Genomic DNA, 25,661 nt, shown 5'->3' with positions numbered 1-25,661 from the left:
AGCCATAAGCTCAGTCGACTTGCCCACACTGCTCACCACAAGCTTGGGAAACATGCTCATGACCACCGCTCCCAGGGTCTCAGGTCATCCTGGCCAAAGACCAAGGCTTAAACCCAGGCCAAGCATGTAGCTACAACCCAAGTTCCCAACAATATGCAGGCTGACAAAGGTGTCCAGCCCTGATAAGACTCCAGAAAAGAGATCCCTGTCTGTGCATGGGAGGACAGGGGACTGTCCTGGTGACCCCTGGGCTGCTGTCTGCAGGGCCCTGGTGTCTTCCTGTGCTATTTGTACAAATAAACCAGAAGCAGAACCTGTGAACAACAATAATAATAGTAATAAGCAGAAGATCTGAATAGACATTTTTCCAAAGAAGACATACAAATGGACAACAGGTACCTGAAAAAACGTTCAACATCTCTAATTGTAAGGGAAAAGCAAATTGAAATCACAGTGAGATATCACTCTCAGCTGTTAGAATGAAGATCATCAGACAAGAAATAACAAGTGTTGGTAAAAATGTTGAGTAAAGGGAACTCTTGGTGGAATGTGAACTGGTGCCGTCACTACAGAAAACAGCACAGATTGCCTAAAAACTTTTTTAAAAACTACATATGACCCAGCAATTCCACTTCTGGGTATTTGTTCCAAAAAAGTGAAATCACTAACTCAAGGAAGCTATCTGCACCCCCATGTGCATTGCAGCATGACTTATAACAGCCAAGACATGACTTGTATAACCCAAGTGTCCATCAATGAATGAACAGACAATGAAAATGTGGTGTACACATGCACACACACACACACGCACACTGAAATGTTATTTAGTCATAAAAAGATGAAAATTCTGCCATGTGCGACATCATGGACGTTATGTAAGTGAAATAAGTCAGAGAAAGATAAATACCAGCTGATATCACAATAGATAGAATCACCACAAGCTTGGGAAACATGCTCATGACCACCTCTCCCAGGGTCTCAGGTTGTCCTGGCCAAAGACCAAGGCTTAAACCCAGGCCAAGCATGTAGCTACAACCCAAGTTCCCAACAATATTCAGGCTGCCAAAGGTGTCCAGCCCTGATAAGACTCCAGAAAAGAGATCCCTGTCTGTGCATGGGAGGACAGGGGACTGTCCTGGTGCTATTTGTTATTGGTTTATTCCCCCTATAAACTCATAGCATAGAGAACAGATTGGCGGTTTTCAAAGGTGTGGAGTGGAGGGTGGGCGAAATGGTCATGAAGTTGGTCAAAAGATACAAATGTTCAGTTATAAAATTAAGGTCAGGCCTCCCTGGTGGCACAAGGGGTTGAGTCTCAGAACTATGAAGATATTTCTGCAGCACGAAGTCAATCCCCGGCCAGCGATCTGACCCACATGGTGCAGGCACCTCTCCTGTCTCCCCTGCTGCTCCCCACAGCAGGGTATTTCAGTAGATCTGCCTGTTCTGCTCCCTACTCTGTCTCTGGTGAATCCTCTCACCCCCTGCACCTCTGGCCTACACCCCAGATCTTATATGCATAAATAAATAAAATAAATAATTTTTAAAAAATTTTAAATAAAGATCCTGGGGAGATACAGTCACAGCTTGCTGGCTATAGTTAATCCACCGTCCCCTTCCTGCCTCTATACCTTCTTGCCTGCTAGGAACCACCATAGTTTTCAGAGTATAAGAGTTACTTTTGTTGTGTTTTGCCAGTTTGTCTTTTTTTGATATTTATGTTCCATATCTGAAAGAAATCATCAGTAATTGTCTTTCACTTTCTATCTTAATTGATTTAGCAAAGTCACCTCATAGTCCATCCATATTATACCAAAAGTCAGTTCAATCTAGATTTTAAATGCAGAAAGTATATCTACACCAAATGTTAACAGTGCAATTTCTGGACTTAAAAACAAGGTCTTTTTTTTGTCCATATATGTTACTCATTTTTTCAAATAAAATAATGCATTACAGCTACAATTAGAAGAAAAGTGAATTTAGGCAAGACTCTCATCTAAACTTCCTCATACTGCTGGAATGTCTAAGAGGTTATCTGTGAACAGAAAATAACTCTGCCGGCACTTTGGCTTTGATTTCCTTTTCTGCTATTAACAAAATGTAACCTGATATTTGGGCTCATGAGTCCAAGGCTGCAAAGGTGTACATGAGCATACACCTATGTAAATACAGTTATAGGCAGGAGGCAATCCCAGCAGGTGATTTTCTATTTTGAGTTTAACACACTTATATTAATATCTCTGGAGGAACAAGTAAAGCTTTCCAGAGGAAGCAAATTAACATACCTATTTCATGTATAAAACTTTTCTATCATGATGGGTAGAGTGAGCTCCATCGGCAAAGATGGGGGAAACAGGAATAGCCCAGTTTGGATGAAGAGTTCTTATCTCTTCATATAATTCCATAAATAGTTATTGAGCACTTTCTAAATGCCACACACACTGCTGTAGGCATCAGAGGTATGGTAGTGAAGAAGACACACTCATTCACATTCTAGTCGTGGAGGATAAGTTATGAAAAAAGAAAACAGTATATATTATATATCAGGCAATAATAATAAGTGCAAGGAAGGGAAAAAAAGCAGAATTAAAAAAATGAAACGGGCCAGGAAGCAAGGAGGGCCCCTCCTGAATGATAGGGAAGGAAAGCAGGATAAGTCATGTCAGGGGAAGGATCTCTCAGGGAGAGAGAAGCACAATTGCAAAGGTCCCCAAGCGGCCTAGGGTGAGCTTGAAGAGAATAGGAAGGTCAGAGTGACAGACTCAGGACTATGTCATAAAAGACGTTGGGTGCCACTTGGTCCAGCAGCAGGAATCCTCCTGCAAATTTAGCATAAAGGCAAGAACACTGGACTAGGACTCAAGATTCCTGGATTCGAGGGCCTCCCCGGTGGCGCAGTGGTTGAGCGCTGTGTTGCGAAGCTGCCTGCGGCCTCTGCGGCACCGGTTCGATCCCCGGCTGCTCCCCGGCCACCGGAGGAGGGTCCCACATGGCGCGCAGACCTCTCCTGCCGCCCGCTGCTCCCCTCAGCAGTGTACCTCGGTCCTTCTGCCTGCTCTGCTCCCCGCTCTGGCTCTGGTGAATCCTCTCACCCTCCCGCGCTTCTGACTGTACCCAGTGCATGTATAAATTAAATAAATAAATAAATAAATAAATAAATAAATAAAAACATGCCTCTATTAAAAAAAAAAAAAACTTCCTGGATTCGAGTCCTGTGTCAGCTACTAACTTGCTTTTTGACCTTGGGGGTGCTGCTCACTTCAACTCTGTGGGACTCAGTTTCCCCATGTAACAAATGTAAGCCACTATCCATCTTAAGGTGAGACTCACAGGAAAGTGAAAGGTGTGAAAGTGCTTAGAATAGAAACAGATCTCAAAGGAAAAAGGGGTGTGACTGCTAAGGCCATAAAAGAGTGGGGAGATTTCTGATTGTGTGTGTATGCCTGTGTGTGCGTGTGTTTAAGAAAGTATCATACAGTGGACAAGGGAATAGCAAGGAGAATAAACCTCAGAGTCTATCACCAAAATCCAAAATCGCAGTATATCCACTCAGTTAGATCCAGCAAAGAGTTCCTGGGGGGACCGTTGTTAAAATAATAACTAAAGAGCTATCATTAAGCAGTAGCCTGCTACCAATTATTGAGCACTAGTAAATGCTTTACAAACATGTCCTTTAATCCTCACAACAACCCTATGGTGTAGGTGCTACCAAAGCAGGAAACTGAGACAGACTAAGTAACTGAGGAAGGACGGAACTAGAATTTGAATGCATTGCTCCTAATTAAAATATGTGCCCACAAATAACTGCATTGTACACTTAAAATATATACCATTTTTTTCGTCAATGATACCTATAAATAAAGCTGGGGGTAAAGGGAGGAAATGCCCAGAGAAGGTGTTCTAGGAAGAAAAATTAAAAAACAAGCCTGGAAAGGAACTGAGACTGTGACTTCCAGTTCCTGCTGCATCACTGACCCACTGAGTCACCCTGACAAACCCCTTCCCCATGCATGTCTGACCTATAGCTTCTCTGTGAAACCATGGGGTTCTCAGCAGCCCACCTCCAGCAGGATCTACTGGATTCCTGGGCCACTGAACTCCCTTTTTTCAGGTATCCAGGCATCAGGCTACTGCCCCCTCTTCTCACTTTTCCAGCTGTACTAGAATTGGTTCCAACTGGGGCCCAAAGTCCTGAAGACCTGGGGGGCAGAGGGACAAAGTGGAGATTCCAGGGATCCCAGCTTGACTCGCCTGCTTGCCTCTCTCTTTGACCTTTAGCAAAGTCCATAACTTAAGCCTTATCGTGTAACGTGTTTGGTACTTTCAAATGCCAATAAGCCATACTCCCCTCTCAGAAGCTACACAATTTGGGTGATAACCTAAGTCATGCCAACATAACCTCACTGTGTAAACGTTATGAAAGAGCAATGATCTAATACTGCTATCCAGCTCTCTGATTACACACAGGTAGCAAAGCTCCCTCACCCAGGAGCCCAGTGATGAATGAAGTGTTGCCAAAGTCAGCCATGCACCCCCAGGGTGGCAACTGATGTGCATTTCCACATCCTCCCATATCAGTCACAATATATCCAGCTTCCTTTTTTTTAAGATTTTTATTTTTATTTATTTATGCATACAAGATCTGGAGTGTAGGCTAGAGGTATTGAGGTGAGAGGATTCACCAGAGACAGAGTGGGGAGAAGAACAGGCAATCAACTGAAATACACTGCTGGGGGGAGCAGCAGGTGAGACAGGAGAGATCTGCTGCACCGTGTGGGTCAACTCTCTGGCCAGAATTGAAGTCAGGCCACAGTGGCTGGAGATAGCTTGATAGAGCTGAGACTTAACCCCTGCACCACCATGGAGGCCCCATATCCAGCTTCTTTCAAAGACCTGGACATTACATAGCTTGAACGTGAATCCTGGAAAAACCAAGATGGCATAATCTGCTCCAGTCTTGCAAATGGGACACTGAGAGGCCCAGTGAGTCCATGTAGCTCAGCCGGAACCAGAACTCAGGCCTTCTGCCCCATGCTGTTTCAATGACACTTGCTCCCACTCCTTCTCCCAGCCAGTTTCTGGACCCCATGGAATCAGCCTTTGAAATACTCCTTCTAGTGTTTTCCTTACCCCATCCCCTGGCAGTCTTCCAACCTAGGCCATACCATCTCATGGGCTTCCTCCTCCTAGTCTCCTCTTCCTCCCATCCATAATGGGCAATGGGCCATGTCACTCACTCTCTGATGTAAAAATTGTTAGGAGCTGCCCATATGGCCCAAGGAAAACCCCAGATCCCCTGTATTCAAGGCCTTCCACCATCTGGTGCTAACTTATTAACAGCTTTCCATCCCCCTCTCCCTTCTGTCCTCACAGACCCTAACTCAAGCCCATTTCAACTAATTACTGTTCCCAGTATTTCCCTTCTGCTGTGGTGTTTGGTCAGTGCTGATTTCTCCACCTACTTTGCAGGACTGACTTGCTCTCAGCCCCGCCTGTCACCTTCACCTTCACCTCCAAGACTTGGCTCACATGTGTTTTCATCCCATGAAACCTTCCCATACTCCACTCCCACTAGAAGTAATTGCCCTCTCTCTGAACCTTATGATGGGTGGATTTACCTTAGCACTTGCAGGATTCAAACCTCAAAAGAATACCTTTAAATATTTCTGTATGTTTCCCACAGGCCCAGCTTGCTGCCTTTTATTCATTGACTAATTCTTTCTTTCATTCATTAATAATTTAACAGAATTTTACCAAAACAAATGCTTGAAATCTGACCGCAAAATTGAGGCTACCAGAAGGGGAGGTTGGAGTGAGGAGTAACTAGGTATGAGGCCTGTCAGACCATGGTGAAAGATCATGGGTACTTAGGTGAGGGTAGTCTGGTAACACACATCTGAAGATGTATCAACCTATACTCCTGAATCACATGCAGTGATGTAAACTAATTACCTCAATAAAAATGTGATACAATTTTGTTAAGGTTTTGAGTCCAATAGACCCAAATGTGAGTCCAAGTGCTATTACTTACTAGTGGTGTGACCCAGAACAAAGTACTTAACCATTCCGAGCCTCAGTTTTTTCCTCTGCAGCTTGGTGATAATAATTCCCAAAGTTACTGTAATAATTAATATTATTGTTATTAATATTACTATATTATTATAATAATTATGATAATTGACATATGATATATGCTTAGCCCAATGCATCGCACATAGTCAGTGTTGAATTAATAAGGCAATACTACTTGATAATAAAAAAACATAGTTTCTGCTATGGCCTGCAACTGTGAAGAATGCTGGGGATACATAGATAAATAAAACTAAGCCCATACCTTTGAAGACTCAGAGATTGACAGGGAGGCAGACAACATGGAAACAGCTAACCTCCATATCACACAGGGTGATAACTTCAATGACAAAGACACCCCTCAAGGTTCTCCAGAGCTTCCAAAAAAAGTACCAAATTGGGGGGGAAGGGGAGGGAAGGAGTGTCCCGGAGGCAGGGACTCAGGGAAAGCTCCCTAAAAGAGTGATATGAACATTATCTGGAAAAACCAGTGATAATGATGCAGGGAAAGGAAAAAACTTGGGAAAATGGCTAGAAAGTACAGCACAAGGAGGCAATACCTCTATTAAATATTAAGCCAAATAATATGAAACTCTAATATGAAAAGATTTATTTATACCTATGTTTATAGCAGCACTGTCCATAATTGCCATGTCATAGAACCAACCTAAGTGCCCTTCAACAGACAAATAGAATAAGAAATTGTGAAGTATATATCCAATGGAATATTACACAGCTGTGAAAAAGATTAAATAGTGGCATTTGGGACAAAGTGGATGGACCTCAAGGTAATTATGTTAAGTGAAATAATTCATAAAGTGAAAGACAGATATATCAGTTGGTTTCACTCATATGTGGAATATAAATACAAAAATGTATACACAGGCAAAATATAGTAGAAATAAACCTCAAACTGAGTGAAAGAATATAATAGTTACAGTGGAAACAAAGGGGAGAGAAGAGGGGAAATGGGAGGGAAGCATATGGGGTATTGGCACAGGTGATTTGATGGAGGGTGAGTGGAACATGTGCACAGATAGAACAATAAAAATGTGCCCCCCAAAATAAAAAAAATTTTTAAAGTACAGCACAAGAGCACAGAGGCAAGTTGGAGGTCCACATCACCTTGCACACAACAGAGTTTAATAAGTATTTGCCAGATGAGGGCCATCTTAGGTGCAGAACAGAGCCCTGGGATTCTCTGCCAGTCATGACATGTGACCTTGGTTAAGTCTCACCCCTGCTCTAAGCTCACTGTCTTCAGATGACCCATGAGTTGGCCCCAGTTTCATGATGTGGAGATGTAGAAAGGAACAGGGATCTTTGGATGGTACTCCTGTGTTCCTGACTCAGGCAGGGACATGTTTTTACCTGCTAAATTCAGGAGTAGGTTGATCTAAGAAACTGGCACCACCCATCAGGTCACACCTATCTGAAGCAAGAAACATTAATCATCTTAGAAGCATTTGCACACCCTCTTCCTGGGAAATTTTCCTTTGGACAGCTGGGGTGGAGAGCCCAGAGACTTCAGGGAACTCCCTGGCCTCCAATTCTACCCACAGAACATGCAAGAGGGAAGCAGGGGCAATCACTGAATTCAGAGCAAAATTAAGCAACTTCAGTGAATATAAATTTAATTAATCTGGTGAGAAAAAATTACATTTAAAAACAATCATTTTGAAGGTAAAAAGTACTGATTTCTGGGCCTCCCTGGTGGCTCAAAGGGTTAAGATGCAACGTATGAAGCTGTCCACAGCCACTGGCCAGGGAGCTACCCACATGGCTCAGCAGACCTCTCCTGTCTCGTCTGCTGCTCCCCTCAGCAGTGTATTTCAGTTGATCTGCCAGTTCTGTTCCCCACTCTGTCTCTGGTGAATCCTCTCACCCCCCACAACTCTGGCCTGTACCCCAGTTCTTGTGTGTATGAATAAATAAATCTTTTTTTAAAAAAGTACTGATTTTTATAAAATATATTAATTCTGTGTTTTTTCCAGTTTTATTAAAATATAATTGTGATAACACTGTGTTTAAACATTGAGTTTGAGGTGCATATATTGATTTAATAGCTGTCCTCCATCACCTCACATAATTAACTTTTTGTGTAGTGAAAACATTTAAGATCTACTTTCTTATCATCATTCGAGTGCATAACACAGTATTATGAACTATAGTTCAAGTTAATATTAAATTAGTTGCTCGGTTTAAAAATAAATCATTGCACTTGAGCTGCCATCTCAGGTCTCTTGGCCTCGCCAAGGCTCACCAGAGAGAGCAGATGCCCGGTTCCTATAATCCTTATGGGGGACCAACCTTGTCCCTCTGGGAGATCCATGCTCCCACTTGGAAACACTCAAGAAGTTAAGCCTCCCAAAAAGTGCTGCCTCTTAGCTCCACGGTGGGATTATCCTGAAGGAACCCCCAACAGAGGTAGTAACACTCTCCCCTTAGCACTTCCTCCTGCATCACCCAGCCTGAAATTGCATCTTCCTCCTCCGGAGAAGTGGTAGAATATACTTCTCCCAACCCAAATCAGCTTTTGAAAGATAACAGTATGACTCCATTTCCTTGGTGCATTCATAAAATAGTTCATCCAGAGAAGACAATGAAAACTGCTGACAATTCCACCCTGCTGCTTCTGATGCCTGGCACCTGGAAGTTGTGATTTTTAAGTCTTATGATATAATCAGCATAAGTTCAACTCTTAAATTTGGATGAATTCTGGAATATGACCAAGATCAGGCTGTAGACCTCTAATATTGAAAGCCATGGCCTGGATCATTGTGAACTCATCAAATCAAATGCTGTCTTTGAAATGGTTCTTCAGCAGTCAAACAGTGCTTTCTTTTCATGACACCCAGTCCTTGTTGTATAACTTTGAAATCCTATAAATCCATTAAAGTCCCAATAAATTTTTTCTCTCATTGCTGTTAAAAAAATAAAAATAAAAAAATAAATCATTGCACATGATGAAAACATCCATCTGGATTATTTGCATCATATAATCCAACTGATCTGGTTTACTCTTTCCATTTCTTTAATTGTGTACTGTTTTGCATATAATCCTAAGAGAGATGCTGCTAAACCAGGTCTCAAACACTGCCCACATTGTGATTGACAAAGGCATGAGCAACATATTGAACATCCAGTTACTCCAAGAAGGTAGAAGGTTGGGGGTGGGGAAAGGCAGGTGTATTGGTTTGCTATGCCTGCTGTAAAAAATTACACAAACTTGGTGGTTTGAAACAATATACAGACCACCACCATCCCCAGCCTCAGGGAGCTCTGAGGCAGACAGGAGGAAGAGGGGTGCAGTGTGCTTCCTGTGGCCTCACGCCCAGGGAAAAAAACCTAGAAGTTAAGAGTTGGAATGGACATCACTGTGAATTCTCTCACAGCACTAGGAGCTCAGCCTCAGCTTTCCCTCTAGCTCTAAGCCAGGTTCAGAGGTTTGAACTAAAGCTCCAGAGCCTCTCTGATAAAGTTTTCTTTAAGATAGATAGACTGGGCCTCCCCGGTGGCACAGCGGTTGAGCGCTGGGTTACGAACCTGCCCGCAGCCTCTGCAGCACCGGTTCGATCCCCGGCTGCTCCCCGGCCACCAGAGGAGGGTCCCACATGGCGCGCAGACCTCTCCTGCCGCCCGCTGCTCCCCTCAGCAGTGTACTTCGGTCCTTCTGCCTGCTCTGCTCCCCGCTCTGGCTCTGGTGAATTCTCTCACCCTCCCGCGCTTCTGACTGTACCCAGTGCTTGTATAAATAAATAAATAAAAATAAAATCTTTAAAAAAAAAAGATAGACTGATAGTTGGTGGATGGATGGATGGATGGATGGATGGATGGATGGATGGATGGATGGATCAATGGATGGATCGATAGATAGGACACAAATTTGATGTGACAGAAACCCAGTTTAACTCTTCATTACTCTATATAAATTCAACTTTACATACAGGAAAACAAAAAGTGAGTAACAAATTTATATATTCAACAAAATTGTGGAAAGGACAATAGAGACCAAGACTTATGCATGACTCATCCAGGAACCTAATAGATATCAGAATTCCCTGATTCTAATTTTGCAGTTTATCTCTGCTTTTTCTATGTTAGGCTTCTCACTGTAGCTGAGCATTCCTATGTGTATAGAACATGACTACTATTGGAAAGTATTTTGAAGTCTTCCAGCATCCAGTGATAAGAGCTACTAACAGCTTCCTTCCAGGCTTTACATGTTACTGTATGCACATGTAACACCCCCCAACATGTGCATGTATGCACACATACACAAAGATACTAAGAAGACTGAATCTGTTTCACTGGGCTGAAATCAAGATGTCAGCAGAGCTGTGCTTCCTCCAGAGAATCTTCTTGCCTCTTCCAGTATCTGTAACCATATTCCTTGCTGCTCAAGGCTTCTTTTCCCATCTTCAAAGGCAACTGTTTTGAAGTATTCTCTTGTATCAAATCTCCCTGTGTCTCTCCCTTGTAACAACATGGGTCCACTTGGATAATCTAGAATAATCTCTCCATCCCAAGAATCTTAATTCAATTCCATTGCAAAGTCCAGTATAAAATAACATCTACAGGGCCTCCCTGGTGGCACAAGGGGGTGAGTCTGAGGACTATGAATCACTCCTCAGCCACTGCAGCATGAGTTTGATCCCAGCCAGGGAGCTAACTCACATGGGGCAGCAGACCTCTCCTGGCTCACCCATTACTCCCCTCAGCAGTGTATTTCAGTAGATCTGCCTGTTCTGCTCCCCACTCTGTCTCTGGTGAATCCTCTCACCCCCCACAACTCTGGCCTGCACCCCAGCTCTTGTATGCATAAATAAATAAATCTTTAAAAAATAATAAATTAAATAACATCTACAGGTTGTGGGGATTCATATGTAAATGTGTCTGGGGGCCATGACAGCTTCCTGTGGCAGGGAAGCCACCAGCAATGGACATAACCCTTGATTTTAGGAAATACTCATGAGGTAGAGCCCTCTTCCTCTACCCAACCTGCCATGAACAGCTCTGTGCATATTTGAGCACTGAGAAGGGCAAGGATGAACTAGATACCGTCCTCAGCCTCTCTGGAGCAATGTCACTTTACATAACTCATTTGTACTTCCTTAATAACTTTACTTCACTTCTGCCCTGCCCTTTAATAATATGAATGACAATTCTCACATTGCCACACTAATGCTATGACAGCCAGGCACAGGGCTAGGTATTTTTCAATATATTGGTTAGTTTACTTTTTTTAAAAGATTGATTTATTTATGCATAGAATGGGGTATAGGCAGAGGTGTGGGGGGTGAGAAGATTCACCAGAGACAGAGTGGAGAACAGAACAAGCGGATTGACTGAAATACACTGCTGAGGGGAGCAGAGGGCAAGTCAGGAGAGGCCTGCTATGCCATGTGGGTAGCTACCTGGCTGGCCAGGGATCTAACTATGGCTGCAGTGGCTGCAGATACCTTCATTGGTTGCATCTTACCCCCTTGCGCCACCAGGGAAACCCTGGTTAGTTTACTTTTCACAAGAATCCTATGAGCTTTATTACCAGCTTTCACAGTTGATGAAGTAGATGGCCCCAAATCACAGACAATAAAAAGCAAAACTGACTATCTGAATTCATATCTGAGTCAGGCCCTTTGTCCTAACCAACCCTCCTTCAAGTTTTGTCTATTTAGCCTCACTCAGCAAGGACTGCACTCCTATTCTAAAGTCCCAAACCAGGCCTCTTTCCCTCTCCCTTCCCTCTCCACCCATCCTTGATGGTTCAGAACTGCTCCAGCTTCCTGGTCAAGAGAAACAAGCAAACCAGAAGCCAATAATCTAAGGCCCACGGCAACTCTTTAAGCTACAGTGAGCTGATTCACAGCAAAAATGTGGGCGTAGAGCTGCCAGCCAACCGCAAAGGTGTGGTGGTGTTCACGAAAAGGAGATTCTGCCAACCGAAGCTGGCCTCCTGCTAAGCGACAAGTACGTCTTGGGCCCCCTCAGCAGTACACAATCTGCAAGAACAAGTACCGCCCAGCTGGCAGGAGGCCACCATCCACAGACCCAGAGCCATCCTGCACAGCCAGGATGTTGGTAGAGGAAGAGGACCCCCCACCAGGAGCTCCTAAGTCACCCCCAAGTAATAAAGGTGACAGCAGACTTCCCAAAAAGAAAGAAAAAAAAGAAAGTCCAAAAGCCAGGAGTTTCTCAACCCTGGCTGCTCATTATAATCAACTGGAAAGTTTTTGTAATATTTGCTGTAGTTTTTAACGCATCAGTGTGCAGGTTTCACCTCTAACCAATGAAAAAGAATATCATGGAGTGAATCCCCAGGTGTAATTTTTTTAAATGCTCCCAGTTCAAACAATTGGCCTGTATTCTTCAAAATCATCAAGTCACATAATAATAAGGAAGGCAGAGGAACTGCTCAAGAGGAAAAGAAATTAAAGAGAAAAGACAACTGAATGCAGTACATGATCTTTTCATTGTGACACTTGGCAAAATCTGAACAAGACCTGTAGATTAGATAACAATATTGTATTGATGGTAACCCCCAATCTGTTGTGGGTTTGTAAGAAAATGTGCTTGTGTTTAGAAAATCACACTGAGGCTGGGAGTGGTGTAGACCTGCAAAGCAAAGTCTCTCCAGGCATGCGATTGACGCATGATGACAACAAGAAGGAAATGAAGCTCAAAGGGAAACCACCTCTTGAAAAATGGAGTTTGGCCTCTCATCTCAGTGAATAGATCCCTCCTAAAAGGAAACAAGAACAAGGCTTATCTGTCTAAAAACGAGTCGTTGAGCTGTACTGAAGATAAGGTTCTCTCTACCATTGCAACTCTTACCCTTGGCTAAATATCAATTGCTTTGTTTAAATGTCTCTAGACCAGCCAGTTATACAGACCGGAAGCATATTTTTCTTTATTAAAGTCATTAATGCAGAGGGGGGAAAAGAAAAAGAAAATCACACTGAAATATTTAGGGGTACATAGATGTCATATCTACAGCTGACCCTCAAATAATTCAGCAAAAAATAAACATACACACACACACACACACACATAAACATATATATAGAAAAAGAGAGAAAGTTAAAAACTAGTGTAAAAATTTACATTTGGGAAATCTGGTGAAGGATATATGAAAATTCTATAGATTTTTCTTGTAAATTTTCTGTAGGTTTTAAATTATGTCAAAATTAATAGTTCAAAGAAAGTGCACCTTGAAAACATAGCTAAGTGAAATAACCCAGACACATAAAGACAAATATTGTATGATTCTACTATTTGTATGAGATAATCATATAAATCATATGAGGTATGAGAGAGACAGAGACAGGAGAGAGAGAGAGAGACTTTTGGAAGTTATATGTGTATTACCTAGACTTTGGCGATGGTTACAGTGTGTATGTTCAAATTCATATTAATTATATGATTGAGAGAAATCACAGGAGAAAGAAAAGCTATAAATGTAAGGAACATAGGGCCATTTTCAATTGTTCCAAATTCACTTTGAAAATGTGAAAGAGGGGGCCTCCCTGGTGATGCAGCCGGTTGAGCGCACGCAGCGCTATGAAGCTGTCCGCAGCCTCCGAAGCGCCAGTTCAATTACCGGCCGGCCAGGGAGATTCCCACATGGCGTGGCAGACCTCTCCTGTCTTGCCCACTGCTCTCCTCAACAGTGTTTTCGGTTGTTCTGCCTGTTCTGCTCCCTGCTCTGTCTCTGATGGATTCTCTCACACTCCCGCACCTCTGGCCTGTACCCCAGTGCTTGTATAAATAAATAAAGTCTTTTTTAAAAAACGTGAAAGAGCCCACACTGAAGAGAAATCCCGTCAATGTAAAAACTGTGGAAAAGACAATAGATATCATCAAACTTGACACAAACAATAGAATTCACACAGGAGAAAAACCCTAAACAATGTGGTCAAACTCTCATCAGTTCTCACCTAGTTTCCAAACACATGAAAGAAATCACACTGGGGAGAAAATGAATGTTACAAATGTAGTAAAGCATTCAGTTGTCCAATGATCTTGGAAGACAAAAAAGAACTCACTCCCACTGGGAAGAAAACCTAGGAATGCAAGGAATGTGGGAAAAACTTCAGTTGTCAACAAACATCAGGAGATGTGTGAGAACACACTGGTGAGAAGCTATGTAAATGGGAAGAATGTGGGAAAACCCTCTGTGTTCCCAGTACTTTATGAAGGTATAAAATGACTCACTAAATTAAATCTCTGGAATGTGAATAGCATGGGAAAGAATACAATTTCCCACACTCTTAAATGTAAAAACTCCCACCAAAAAGAAATAGAAATGTAAGTAACATAAGAAAGCTTGCTGGAAATGAATCCAGCTATAATGTCTAGAAAACTTCCAGTAGGAAAGAGTTATTATAAAAGTTGTAAATATATAGTGTTTCCTTCACCTCTTTCCTAAAGTTCAGCACTGGCCTGTGGATTCTACTTCAGAAATGAATATTGAGATGAGGTAATTCTGCACGTTGTCTTTCAACAACAATACATAAGATGGATAGTAGTGATTTTTCTTTAAATTAGTTAATGATATTTTCTCTTCTCATTTTGAAACTTGTTGGGTCCATGCATGAACTGCAGTGTATTTCTTCGCAACACAGCGCTCAACCGCTGCGCCACCTGGGAGGCCCCTAGCAGTGTATTTCTAATAGGCAGTTAGGTGTTGCAATTTTCCCACTATTTTTGTGTGACAGTTCCTGGAGATCCCTACTCCCTTGTATATATTGTGCCTTCTTACTGAAAAAGTTCTTTTTTTTTTTTCTTGCTGTGCTGGGTATAGGAGGAGTCTTTATCCATTTTTCATATGGATAAACAATTGAAATAAATTTTTATTTATGTGATTTTTTGTTGTTGTTATTAAAGATTTATTCATTTTTGTGTACAAGAGCTGGGGTGTAGACCAGAGGTGTGGGGTGGTGAGAGGATTCACCAGAGACATAGTGGGGAGCAGAACAGGTGGATCTACTGAAATACACTGCTGAGGGGAGCAACAGGCAAGACAGGAGAGGTCTGCTGCGCCATGTGGGTTAGCTCCCTGGCTGGGGATCAAACTTGTGCTGCAGTGGCTGCCAATAGCTTCATAGTGCTGAGACTTAACCCCTTCTGCCACCAGAGAGGCCCCTGTACGTAAAGTTTTTTAAATAAATATGTAGTGAAGCCATGCGTGTCACAGTTCTATTTGTTGAGTAGCTGCAAATTTAAACATTTTTCATTGCTACAAACGGTAAGCGAGGGAAACTACAGCACCACCCCGTGGTGAGACCCAGCATTGCACTGAGATGATTCTCCACTCAGGCCTTTGTGGTAGCACTGTGCAATGTGTGGTTCTGGAAGCAGTCAATGGGAGCTGCAATCAGCCAAAGCCAAGAACTTGAGTAAACAACAGGAAACCCTGTTCTGGGTCTCCCTTGAAGTACTATAGGTCTCCCTTCTTTCTAACATACTTTAAGCAAGATCAGGAAAGCCAAAATTAGAAGCAAGCCTGAAAGGTAAATTCCGTGGCGGGGAGGAAGAGTAGTCTACCACCACTGATGTTCCAGGTGCTGAGTGAGCTGGTATTGCTTATCTATGAGCCTCAGACTTTCTTGCAAAATAAATTAATTTACCTGGGCCTCCCAGGTGGCGCAGCAGGTTGAGCACAGCACTGTGAAGCTGGCTGCAGCCTCAGCAGTGCGAGTTTGATTCCTGGCCCGGGCAACCAGAGAGGTTCCCACATGGAGCAGCAGAACTCTCTTAACTCTCCTGCTGCTCCCCTCAGCAGTGCTTTAGGTCTGTCTGTCTGTTCTGTTCCCTACTCTGTCTCTGGTGAATCCTCTCACCCTCCCGTGCCTCTGGCCTGTACCCCAGCTCTTGTATAAATAAAAAAAAAAATTCATTAATTAACCTTTTTTTCTATAAAATTGCCTGATAGCAGATGCAGGGATCACCAGGCACAGATGGCAAATCTTCATCTCGTGTCAATTTCCACTAATCAGTGGGCACTAATTAGAACATTGTGTTAAGTAGGATTTGGAATAAGCATTTGAGCTCAGTTGAAAGGCCATTAATGATTGACATCTGTCTCAGATATGAGAGAAAGGCATAACAATACACATACCCTAAGTTAGATCTCTATGTAGCTTTGACTTCACTGAGTCTAAGTTTTTCTCATTATAAAATGAGGATAATTTTTTTTAAAGATTTATTTATTTATGTATACAAGCACTGGGTACAGTCAGAAGCGCGGGAGGGTGAGAGAATTCACCAGAGGCAGAGCAGAGAGCAGAGAGCAGAGCAGAGCAGGCAGACTGACGAAGTACACTGCTGAGGGGAGCAGCGGGCGGCAGGAGAGGTCTGCGCGCCATGTTGGACCCTCACTCAGCGGCCAGGGATGAAACCAGCGCTGCAGAAGCTATGAGCAGCTTCGCAACCCAGCGCTCAACCGCTGCGCCACCAGGGAGGCCCAAAATGAGGATAATTATGCCTTCTGAACCTACCACCACACACACACACACACACACACACACAGACTTTGGATTTGAAAGGTCCCAAAATTTTTAAGAATATACATGTGTGAGGCATTTCTGTCGACTCCTGGATGAACAAGAGATCTGATGATTCTAGAGTTGTTAGTTGCTTTTCCCAACCTATATATCACTGAAAGGCATTGTTTAAAATATCCTAGGGAGGGGCCTCCATGGTGGCACAAGGGGTTAAGTACAGCACTGTGAAGCTATCCACAGCCTCTGCAGCACAACTTCAACTCCCAGCCAGCCAGTGAGCTACCGACATGGTGCAGCAGACCTCTCCTGTCTTGCCCACTGCTCCCCTCAGCAGCGTATTTCAATTAGTCTGCCTGTTCTGTTCCCCACTCTGCCTCTGGTGAATCCTCTCAGCCCCCGCACCTCTGGCCTGTACCCCAGTTCTTGTATGCATAAATAAATCTTTAAAAAATAATAAGGGCCTCCCCGCAGCGGGTTGCGCACAGCAATGTGGAGCTGTCAGCAGCCTCTGCAGTGTGGGTTTGATTCCTAGCTGGCCAGGGAGATACCCACATGGGACGGCAGACCTCTCCTGTCTTGCCTGCTGCTCCACTCAGCAGTGTTTTTGGTCATCTGCCTATTCTGCTCCCCACTCTATCTCTGGTGAATTCTCTCACCCTCCCGTGCCTCTGGCCTGTACCCCAGTTCTTATATAAATAAATATACCAGAGGCTTGACCAGCTCATAGTACTGAGTCAAAGAAATTGTGTAAGCTGGGTTTTAAAGCTTCAATTTTTTTCAGGGCCAGAGAATAGAATAAAATTGAATTAGATAGCATTATTGAAGGACCCTTAGATTAATTCACTCAATAATTACTTATTAAGCATCCACTCATATGCTGATTTTACAAATATTATTGAGCACCTATTATGTGCCAGTTATGTAATAAGGCTGTCATAGAAATACAGGCATATAATATCTTAGTGGTCAAAAACAAAGGTTTTAAACTCAGAACACAGCTGTGTTCAATTTTTTGTTTGCTTTTGTGATTTACTAGTTGTGTAACCTCAGGCAATCTTCCAAACTTTGACATGTATACAAATCCCAAGGGCATGCAAGCCTCAGTCTCCCCATAAAAAACAAGGGACAAAGGAATGCTAATATTTGTCTGATACAGCTGTTATAACAGTTAAGTGAGATAGAATATGTAACGTGCATAACACAATACCCATCACTCAGTGAGCAATCAATGAACAGAAATTAATACCCTTACTATTTTTTTTACTTAGTCTCTGTCCTTCCAAATCTAAGTCATCTGAAGATGTACGTGTGTGTGTGTGTGTGTGTGTGTGTGTTGCTATATGTATACATTGGATATATATTTGAGGCATGCAGAATATACCTTGCAAGTTTGTCCTCCCAGAAGTATGTGGGTTGGGTTGGACACTCATGCCCTGGTACCTTGGGGAGCTATATGTTTGTGTGTTTGCAGCTAAACAGTGTGTGTGTGTTTATCTGTGTATATCTCAAACACTGTTTCCTCTGAAGACTCTGTTGTCAATGAACCAGTTCAAAAGTCATTTCTTTTTACTTATCATTGACCAAGGTTTGTGAGTGGCAAGATAAAGATTGATTGGGCAAAGGGGAATATCGTGCTTCAACTGAAGTGTTATATTACCCAAGGATTCTAGATATTGGAAAGAAATGTGTTGACTGGCTATCAACATTCTGGTTTATAGGTTGGTGTGGGTCACTAGGCTATAAATGCCACATAGTTAGTCTCCTCGGTCCCCTGCCCAGTCTTCCTAGTCAGAAGTAGGAAGACTGATGTTGAGGTGCCCCTTGTCTCAGTAGACCCTATCTACTGCCCTTCCTAAGAGGTTCTCTGCAGGCAGAAGAAGCCTAAAGTGCAGGAGGCAGGACCCCGGGGTTTTGATCTGACTCTATGGCCAGCTCCCTTGACCAAGCCAGGACTGCAGGATCACCCTGCAGAGAGGTTGCAGCATAGTACAGTGACATGGGGGCACAGGCATTTCAGTCAGACAAACTTGGGCTTACCTCCCACTGCTTCTACCTCCCAGGGAGATGTGTGACTCAGTTCCTATTTCTAAGGAACTGTTTGCTCAATGATGAAACATAAATTTTAAAAGATAAAATTCCTATCTCACGGTTATTAGGAAATACAATTAACAACTTATATTGAGGGCCTCCCTGGTGGCGCAGGGGTTAAAGTCTCAGCACAACCAAGCTATCACCAGGCACTGCCACATCAGTTCGATCCCTGGACAGGGAGCTAACATACATGGCTCAGCAGACCTCTCCTGTCTCGCCCGTTGCTCCCCTCAGCAGTGTATTTCAGTATATCCGCCTGTTCTGCTCCCTACTCTGTCTCTGGTGAATCCTCTCACCCTCCCGTACCTCTGGCCTACACCCCAGCTCTTGTGTATATGCTCTTTATTTTTTTATATATTTTTTATTTTTATATTCCCCATACAATTGCAACCCCCTTATTTTGACCCCAATCCCTCCCCTCCCCGCACCCCATCTCCCATAGAGTGTCATTCCATGCTTGTCTACCAAGCATCATTTCATTTAATCTTGAGAGTAACCCAGAATGATAAATGCCATTATTGTCCCAATTTTGCAGATGAAGAGACTGAAGTACTTGCCCAAGTTCACATAGCTAGTAAGGAGGAAATTTGAACCAGGTACTCTGACTCAAATTGTTATTTTAATATTACTGTTATCAACACATATAATAACATAGAAAGGATTCTAGTGCCTCCCTTCCAACTGTGGAGGGAAATGTTCTGCCCTCAGATTCCCCCCAAATCCCTTTAATATTAATACACATGCAGTTCTCCCTGGTGGCGCAGCAGTTGAGCGCTGGGTTGCCAAGCTGCCCACAGCCTCTGCAGCGCCGGTTCGATCCCTGGCGATGGTCCCACATGGCACGCAGACCTCTCCTGCCGCCCACTGCTCCTCTCAGCAGTGTACTTCGGTCCTTCTGCCTGCTCTGCTCCCCGCTCTGGCTCTGGTGAATTCTCTCACCCTCCTGCGCTTCTGACTGTACCCAGTGCTTGTATAAGTAAATAAATAAATCTTAAAAAAAAAAATTAATACACCTGCTTTCCCTGCTTCATTCCTTGACTTTAGCTACCATCCACTTATTCATTCAACAGACATTCATTAAGCAACTCTTATGTGAACAAATAACTTCCTCAGTGTAAAAATCATCAAGGTTCCTTTTGCATTTCAGGATGAAGTCTAAACTCATTGATCTGGCAAATAATATCCTGCATAGAGACATGGGAAGTCACATTCCCAGCCTTACTTCCACTAGTAATCCACATATCTCAGAGTATCAGCCATATCAAAGTACTTTCATGGACAAGGACAGTACAAGTTGTTCCCTCCAATTAGAATTCCTTTTCTGTAGAACTACTACTCAACCTTTAAGATACAGCTCATCTCCTCACTAAAGCCTTCCCTTACACCCCTGGGCCAAATCAACCACTTTACTCTCCCAGTTTCCTTGTACATGTTGTCTACAACAGGTAACAAGTTGACACAGCTACAACACATCAAGTGCTTCTGATTATTTGGCTCTGTGTTTATCCCCTAAGTTCAAAAGGGCCCACTGAGCACAATGCCTAGCACACAATAGATGTTCACTAAGTGTTGAATGAATGAAATAAAGAAAACTTGGCAGAGCATAGAAAAAAAATCAAATCAGTGAGTCCCTCAAGAACCAAATTCCCAGTCTTGGTCTCAGCACAAATCAAAGATCTATAAGACATTATGAGGCTGAGAATTAACCAAAACTAACCTTGTCTTGCCATCTGGCAATCATAAATTGTCAGAACTAACCAAAGACAAGAGACACCAAGGTCTAGCGACAAGTGATGTGTCCAAGGTCCCTAGTCAGGTGTCAAGAAAACAGAACTGAAAGCCAAGACTCCTGCCTCAGACTCTTGGAAGTGCCCACCTCAGCCAGTTTCCATCCACAGTTCAAAGACAAAGTCTTCTTGTGCCTCTAAAAAGGAACCCATTAGCTCAGGATGCTGGCTGCACAGACAAGCTTAGATATGGGTTGTGTCCCCCAAAATTCATATATTAAAATCCTAGCCTCCAGTAACTCAGAATTCACCTTATTTGGAGGTAGGCTCTCACAGTTAATCAAGTTACACTGAGATCCTTAGGCTAGGCCCTAATCTGATAGGACTGGTATACTCATAAAAGGGGAAAGTTTGGGACGCACATACAGACCTGAAGCTGGTTATCTTCAAGCCAAAGGGAGAAGCCTAAAATAGATCCTTCCTTTGCAGACTTTGGAAGACATTGTTTCTTCTTTGTACAGGTGGAGTGACTGACATCTTGATTTCAAATTTCTAGCTTTCCAGAACTGTTAAGATTTTTAACTTCGGGTTTTTAAACTACTGTAGGGTAAAGAAAATGTCAGGCTTTTCTGCCCTCCCGCCATCAGGATAGATGATGGATCCTTGTGGTCCTGAATGCATGCCTGATGGCGGGCACCTGGAGTAGGGTGTGGGCCTAGGTAGATGGGATTCACTTGGGCTAAGACTGTGCTTTTTAAGGGCGGTGTCATGGGGACGCCCGTAGCAGCAGAAGCCAAGAAGCCGAGAGAGAAGTAGCAGAAGCCGAGAGAGAAGTAGCAGAAGCCGAGAGAGAAGCAGAGAACGCCAGAGAGCCCAGATAGAGTGAAGACTTGCTGGGGGCTGGGAGGCCTGCCAGCCTCCCGGCCACCCAGCACCCCTGCCTGCTGTGTACCTGGTAATCACAATAAAAGTCCTGCAAAAAAAACACTGAGGACTCTGACTCCTCCTTTACCCGGTCTGCTTGGGATCAGAAAACCTGCACTGTGTCCGTTCCTGACCCTACAACTACCCATTTGTGTTGGGGCCTCCCTGGTGGCGCAGGGTTAACGACAATGCTATCAAGCTATCACCAGCCACTGCAGCACGAATTCAATCCCCAGCCAGCCAGGGAACAACACACATGTGCAGCAGATCTCTCCTGCCTCACCCACTGCTCCCCTCAGCAGTGTATTTCAGTAGATCTGCCTGTTCTGCTCCCCACTCTCATTGGTGAATCCTCTCAACCCACACACACCTCTGGCTTACACCCCGGTTCTTATATGCATAAATAAATCTTTAAAAAATAAAATAAACTACCCATTTGTGGCACTTTGTATGGCAGCCCATAATGAACTAACAGAAGCCCTCTAGAGCAATGGTTCTCAAAGTGTGGTGCTTAGACTGGCAGAGTCAGTATCACCTGGGACTCATTAGCCAGGTCAGACCTACCAATAAGAAACTCTAGGGATAGGGCCCAGCTATCTATATTGCAGCAAGCCTCCAGCTGATTCTGATGTATTCTACTTTTGAGAACCACTGCTTTGGAGCTACTCTATTTATACTGGGCTGATTAGTGTCCCCCAAAACTTCATGACCACTGAAACCTCAAAACATGGCCTTATTAGAAAGATTCTTCACAGATTAGTTAAAATGAGGTTAGAATAGATCCTAAATCCAATGACCAGTGGCCCTATAAACAGAGAAGCAGAAACAAAGACATACTGTCATATGACAGAAGAGGCAGAGATTAGAATGATGTCAAGGGGCCTCCCCGGTGGTGCAGCGGTTGAGCGCTGGGTTGCGAAGCTGCCCACAGCCTCTGCGGCGCCGGTTCAATCCCCGGCTGCTCCCCGGTCACTGGTGGAGGGTCCCACATGGCGCGCAGACCTCTCCTGCCGCCCGCTGCTCCCCTCAGCAGTGTACTTCGGTCCTTCTGCCTGCTCTGCTCCCCGCTCTGGCTCTGGTGAATTCTCTCACCCTCCCGCACTTCTGACTGTACCCCGGTGCTTGTATAAATAAATAAATAAATAAATAAATCTTTAAAAAAAAAAAAAAAGAATGATGTCAAGAGACATAAGGAAGGATTCTTTCTTGGAGCCTTCAAAAGCAGGATGTGCCTTCTAACACCCTGATTTCAAACTTCTAACCCCTAGAACTATAAGAAAATTAAGCCCTGCTGTTTTAAACCATGCTCTGTGTGCAAACTTGCTATAGCAGTCTTAAAAAATAATACCCTCTCCAGTACATGATTCATGGGCCACTGTTTAAGTTACTTGACGTGATCCTGAAAACTCAGTTCCTCAGGTACACTGGCCACATTCCATGTGTTCAATAGCCACATGTGGCTCATGCTATGGTATTTTTAAAATATGGGATACTCCCATCAGACCAGAAAGTCTTATTACATCCCACTGCTCCAGAGGCCCATGGGCTAAACCCAGTCCACCACCTATTTTGGTATGACCCACAAGTTAAGAATGATTTTTATATTTTTAAGTGGTTGAAAATTAACAGAAGAATATTTTGTGATGTGGAAAGTATGTGAAATTCAGTGTCTAAATATAGTGTTATTGGATCACAGCCACATCCATCATTTACATACTGTCTGTGACTGTTATAGTGCTTCAATGGCCAAGTTGAGTTGCTGTGACAGAGACCAGATGGCCCACAAAACAAGATATTCATTCTCTGACCCTTTACAGAAACAGTTTGCCAACCCCTGCCCTAGAGGGTATTGAAAAGTGACGAGGACAGCGTGTGAGAACAAATTAGCATGACAAGTAAGCACAGGGGAAACGGCTTAGAGATGTCCTGCAGCAAGAGTGAAGTCAAGATTACATTTTCTGTCTTCTTGTTATTTTATTTATTGTTACTGAAGTGCCATGGTTCCACATCCTTGCCAGAGCTTTGATAGTATAGGATGCCCCCCTCAGTGTAGTCCCAACACCCAAGCACCCAGTCTTTCACCACAGTCCACTGGGCTCACCACCCCATCCCCCCATTCTCATCCCAACCCCCCTCCAAAGCCATAGATCTAGAGTCAGCTTTCAAGGGTTGGTTTGACCCTTTGTTTGGTTTGGTTTTTCATATTCCACATATAACCAAAAGATGAATTAAAACATATCAAATATTTTTAAGTGGATAATTATAATGAAAAAACAAAAAGAAGAAAACAAATTCCTTTACAGAGATCCAACTGTCACATTGCCACAGAGAGGTATGGAACACAAATAAATCGGATTGTTCATTCAGAGAAAAGATTACATACTACTTTCATTACAGACGCATATGCTTGTAGTATATCTATAAATAATGGCCACTTATATACACTCACACATACATTATACACAGTTCTATATACACACAATATGCTTAAAGAAGGAACTAGAAGGACATATCCCTAGATATCAATGATGAGAGTGGAAAGGTGTAATTTACTTATGATTCTTCTGTGATGAGAGGATACAGATTTTTTAATAATTGAAAAATATTTACCTGATTCTAAAACTCTGGACCAGATGTATAGCCTGGGTCTCCCAAGCCGCCCTTATCTTTCTGGAGTGTACCTTCATTCTTTTCTTTCCCTATCATTTCTGGCTCTCAGGAAAGGATCTGCTTGTTCCATTTGCACTGAGCTATTGGCAACTGATGCACAGCCTACTATGTATAGTCCTCCTCCCAAAGAAAATCATTTTCAAAAAAGATCAAAGCCTAGCATTGTGGGCATGAAGCTCTACTACTGGAAGTTTATCTCAGTTAGCCAGGCAGGCACATGGAGAGCCTTCTGGTCACCCCTGAAATCCCTGGACATAGGGAACTGCTTATCTCAGTTACTTGCAGGAGCCAAGCCAGTTTCCACACTCAGAAACAATAAATAACTATCAATATATACACAGCAACATTTACAAGGCAGGCTTCAAACTTTCAGCCTACCCATCACTTGGCAAAAAGCCTCTGAAACCAGCCCACTTTAAAGACTCAGGTGATGCTAACCTAGTCTTGGGAGACCTGCCATTAATTCCCTATGAAACCTCAGTCCTTCCAACTTGTCTCCTACTACCCTCAGTTTTGCCTCTAGAAAACTGGTGTGGGGTGACTTACAAGTTCCCCCCTCAGCTCTGTTGTGAGCCATGCTGAATCTTTGTGTGTAGGTATGCCTGGGCCAGGGTCCAAGCGATTGCTGAAGGGTCAAACAGATTAACCATTGGGCTGGTTGTGTTCCAGGAACGACTCAAAAATTAACCTGGTTGCTCCAGTTTCCCTTTTAATTTTTACCATTCGTAACTCTGGTGAAGCATTGTTCCTCTCCTGCCTCCACAGTGCAGGTGCCATCCCTCCACACCCTCTATAGAACTCGGTCCCCTCCCTCACCCCCACAAAATTCGGTGGCTCCTCACTTCCTCCTTGAAATCTTTTCTGACTCCCAGTTCCTGTGACCACAGCCTCCTCTGGCAACCTCAACTACTCTACTTTTTTTTTTTTTTTAAGATTTATTTATTTATTATTTATACAAGCACTGGGTACAGTCAGAAGCACGGGAGGGTGAGAGAATTCACCAGAGCCAGAGCGGGGAGCAGAGCAGGCAGAAGGACTGAAGTACACTGCTGAGGGCAGCAGCGGGTGGCAGGAGAGGTCTGCGCGCCATGTGGGACCCTCCTTCGGTGGCCTGGGAGCAGCCAGGGATTGAACCGGTGCTGCAGAGGTTGCGGACAGCTTCGCAACCCAGCGCTCAACCGCTGCGCCACCGGGGAGGCCCTCAACTACACTACTTATCCCAGTACACGGAATTAGCCCTGACTGGCTGAGGTGGGAGTGACCTCTCCCACAGTGCTGCTTGGCTGTGCCCCTCAGGAGTAGAGACTGAGCTGTGTTCAACCTTTTTGCCCTATGCACAGTTGAGGAGGCTGGGGATGCCAGCATTCCTGTCTTCCATCCCTGGGCTGCCACTCCTGCAGCACACAGTGAAATCATAGCTTCATCCTCATTTTAAAAACTTCGGCCTGTTGCCTCCTCCATATCAACATATGAACACACACATACACACACACACACACACACACACACACACTCTGACGCCATCCTGCTCAAGGTTTCACCCCTTTGTAATCTAGGGCTGTTTTCTTCTCCTTTTTCTTCTTCTTTTTCTTCTCCTTCTTCATCAACATTCTCCAAGGAAACAACAGCCCAGCCAGTGTCCTGATCAATATTTTGGGTTGTCAGAAAAGTCATG

At 43.6% G+C, this 25,661-nt stretch overlaps 2 protein-coding genes across 3 annotated transcripts in view; one reads left to right on the top strand and one right to left on the bottom strand.

The window, feature by feature from the left end:
- The window catches only part of SLC5A1 (solute carrier family 5 member 1), a 113,301-nt gene that overhangs the window by 78,457 nt on the left and 9,183 nt on the right, over positions 1 to 25,661 (bottom strand). The window lies entirely within an intron of this gene.
- LOC119244198 (negative regulator of P-body association-like) lies at positions 8,367 to 8,593 on the top strand. Its single transcript, XM_037509859.2, has one exon. The coding sequence runs from the start codon at positions 8,367 to 8,369 to the stop codon at positions 8,574 to 8,576; it is 210 nt and encodes a 69-aa protein (XP_037365756.1). The 3' UTR covers positions 8,577 to 8,593.

This window comes from Talpa occidentalis, unplaced genomic scaffold, assembly GCF_014898055.3.
Source record: "Talpa occidentalis isolate TD23 unplaced genomic scaffold, MPIMG_talOcc4v2.1 talOcc4.14, whole genome shotgun sequence".
NCBI classification, from domain to species: domain Eukaryota; kingdom Metazoa; phylum Chordata; class Mammalia; order Eulipotyphla; family Talpidae; genus Talpa; species Talpa occidentalis.
The sequence above is the reverse complement of the archived record's forward strand: the minus strand, read 5'-3'. Positions and strand labels throughout refer to the sequence as shown.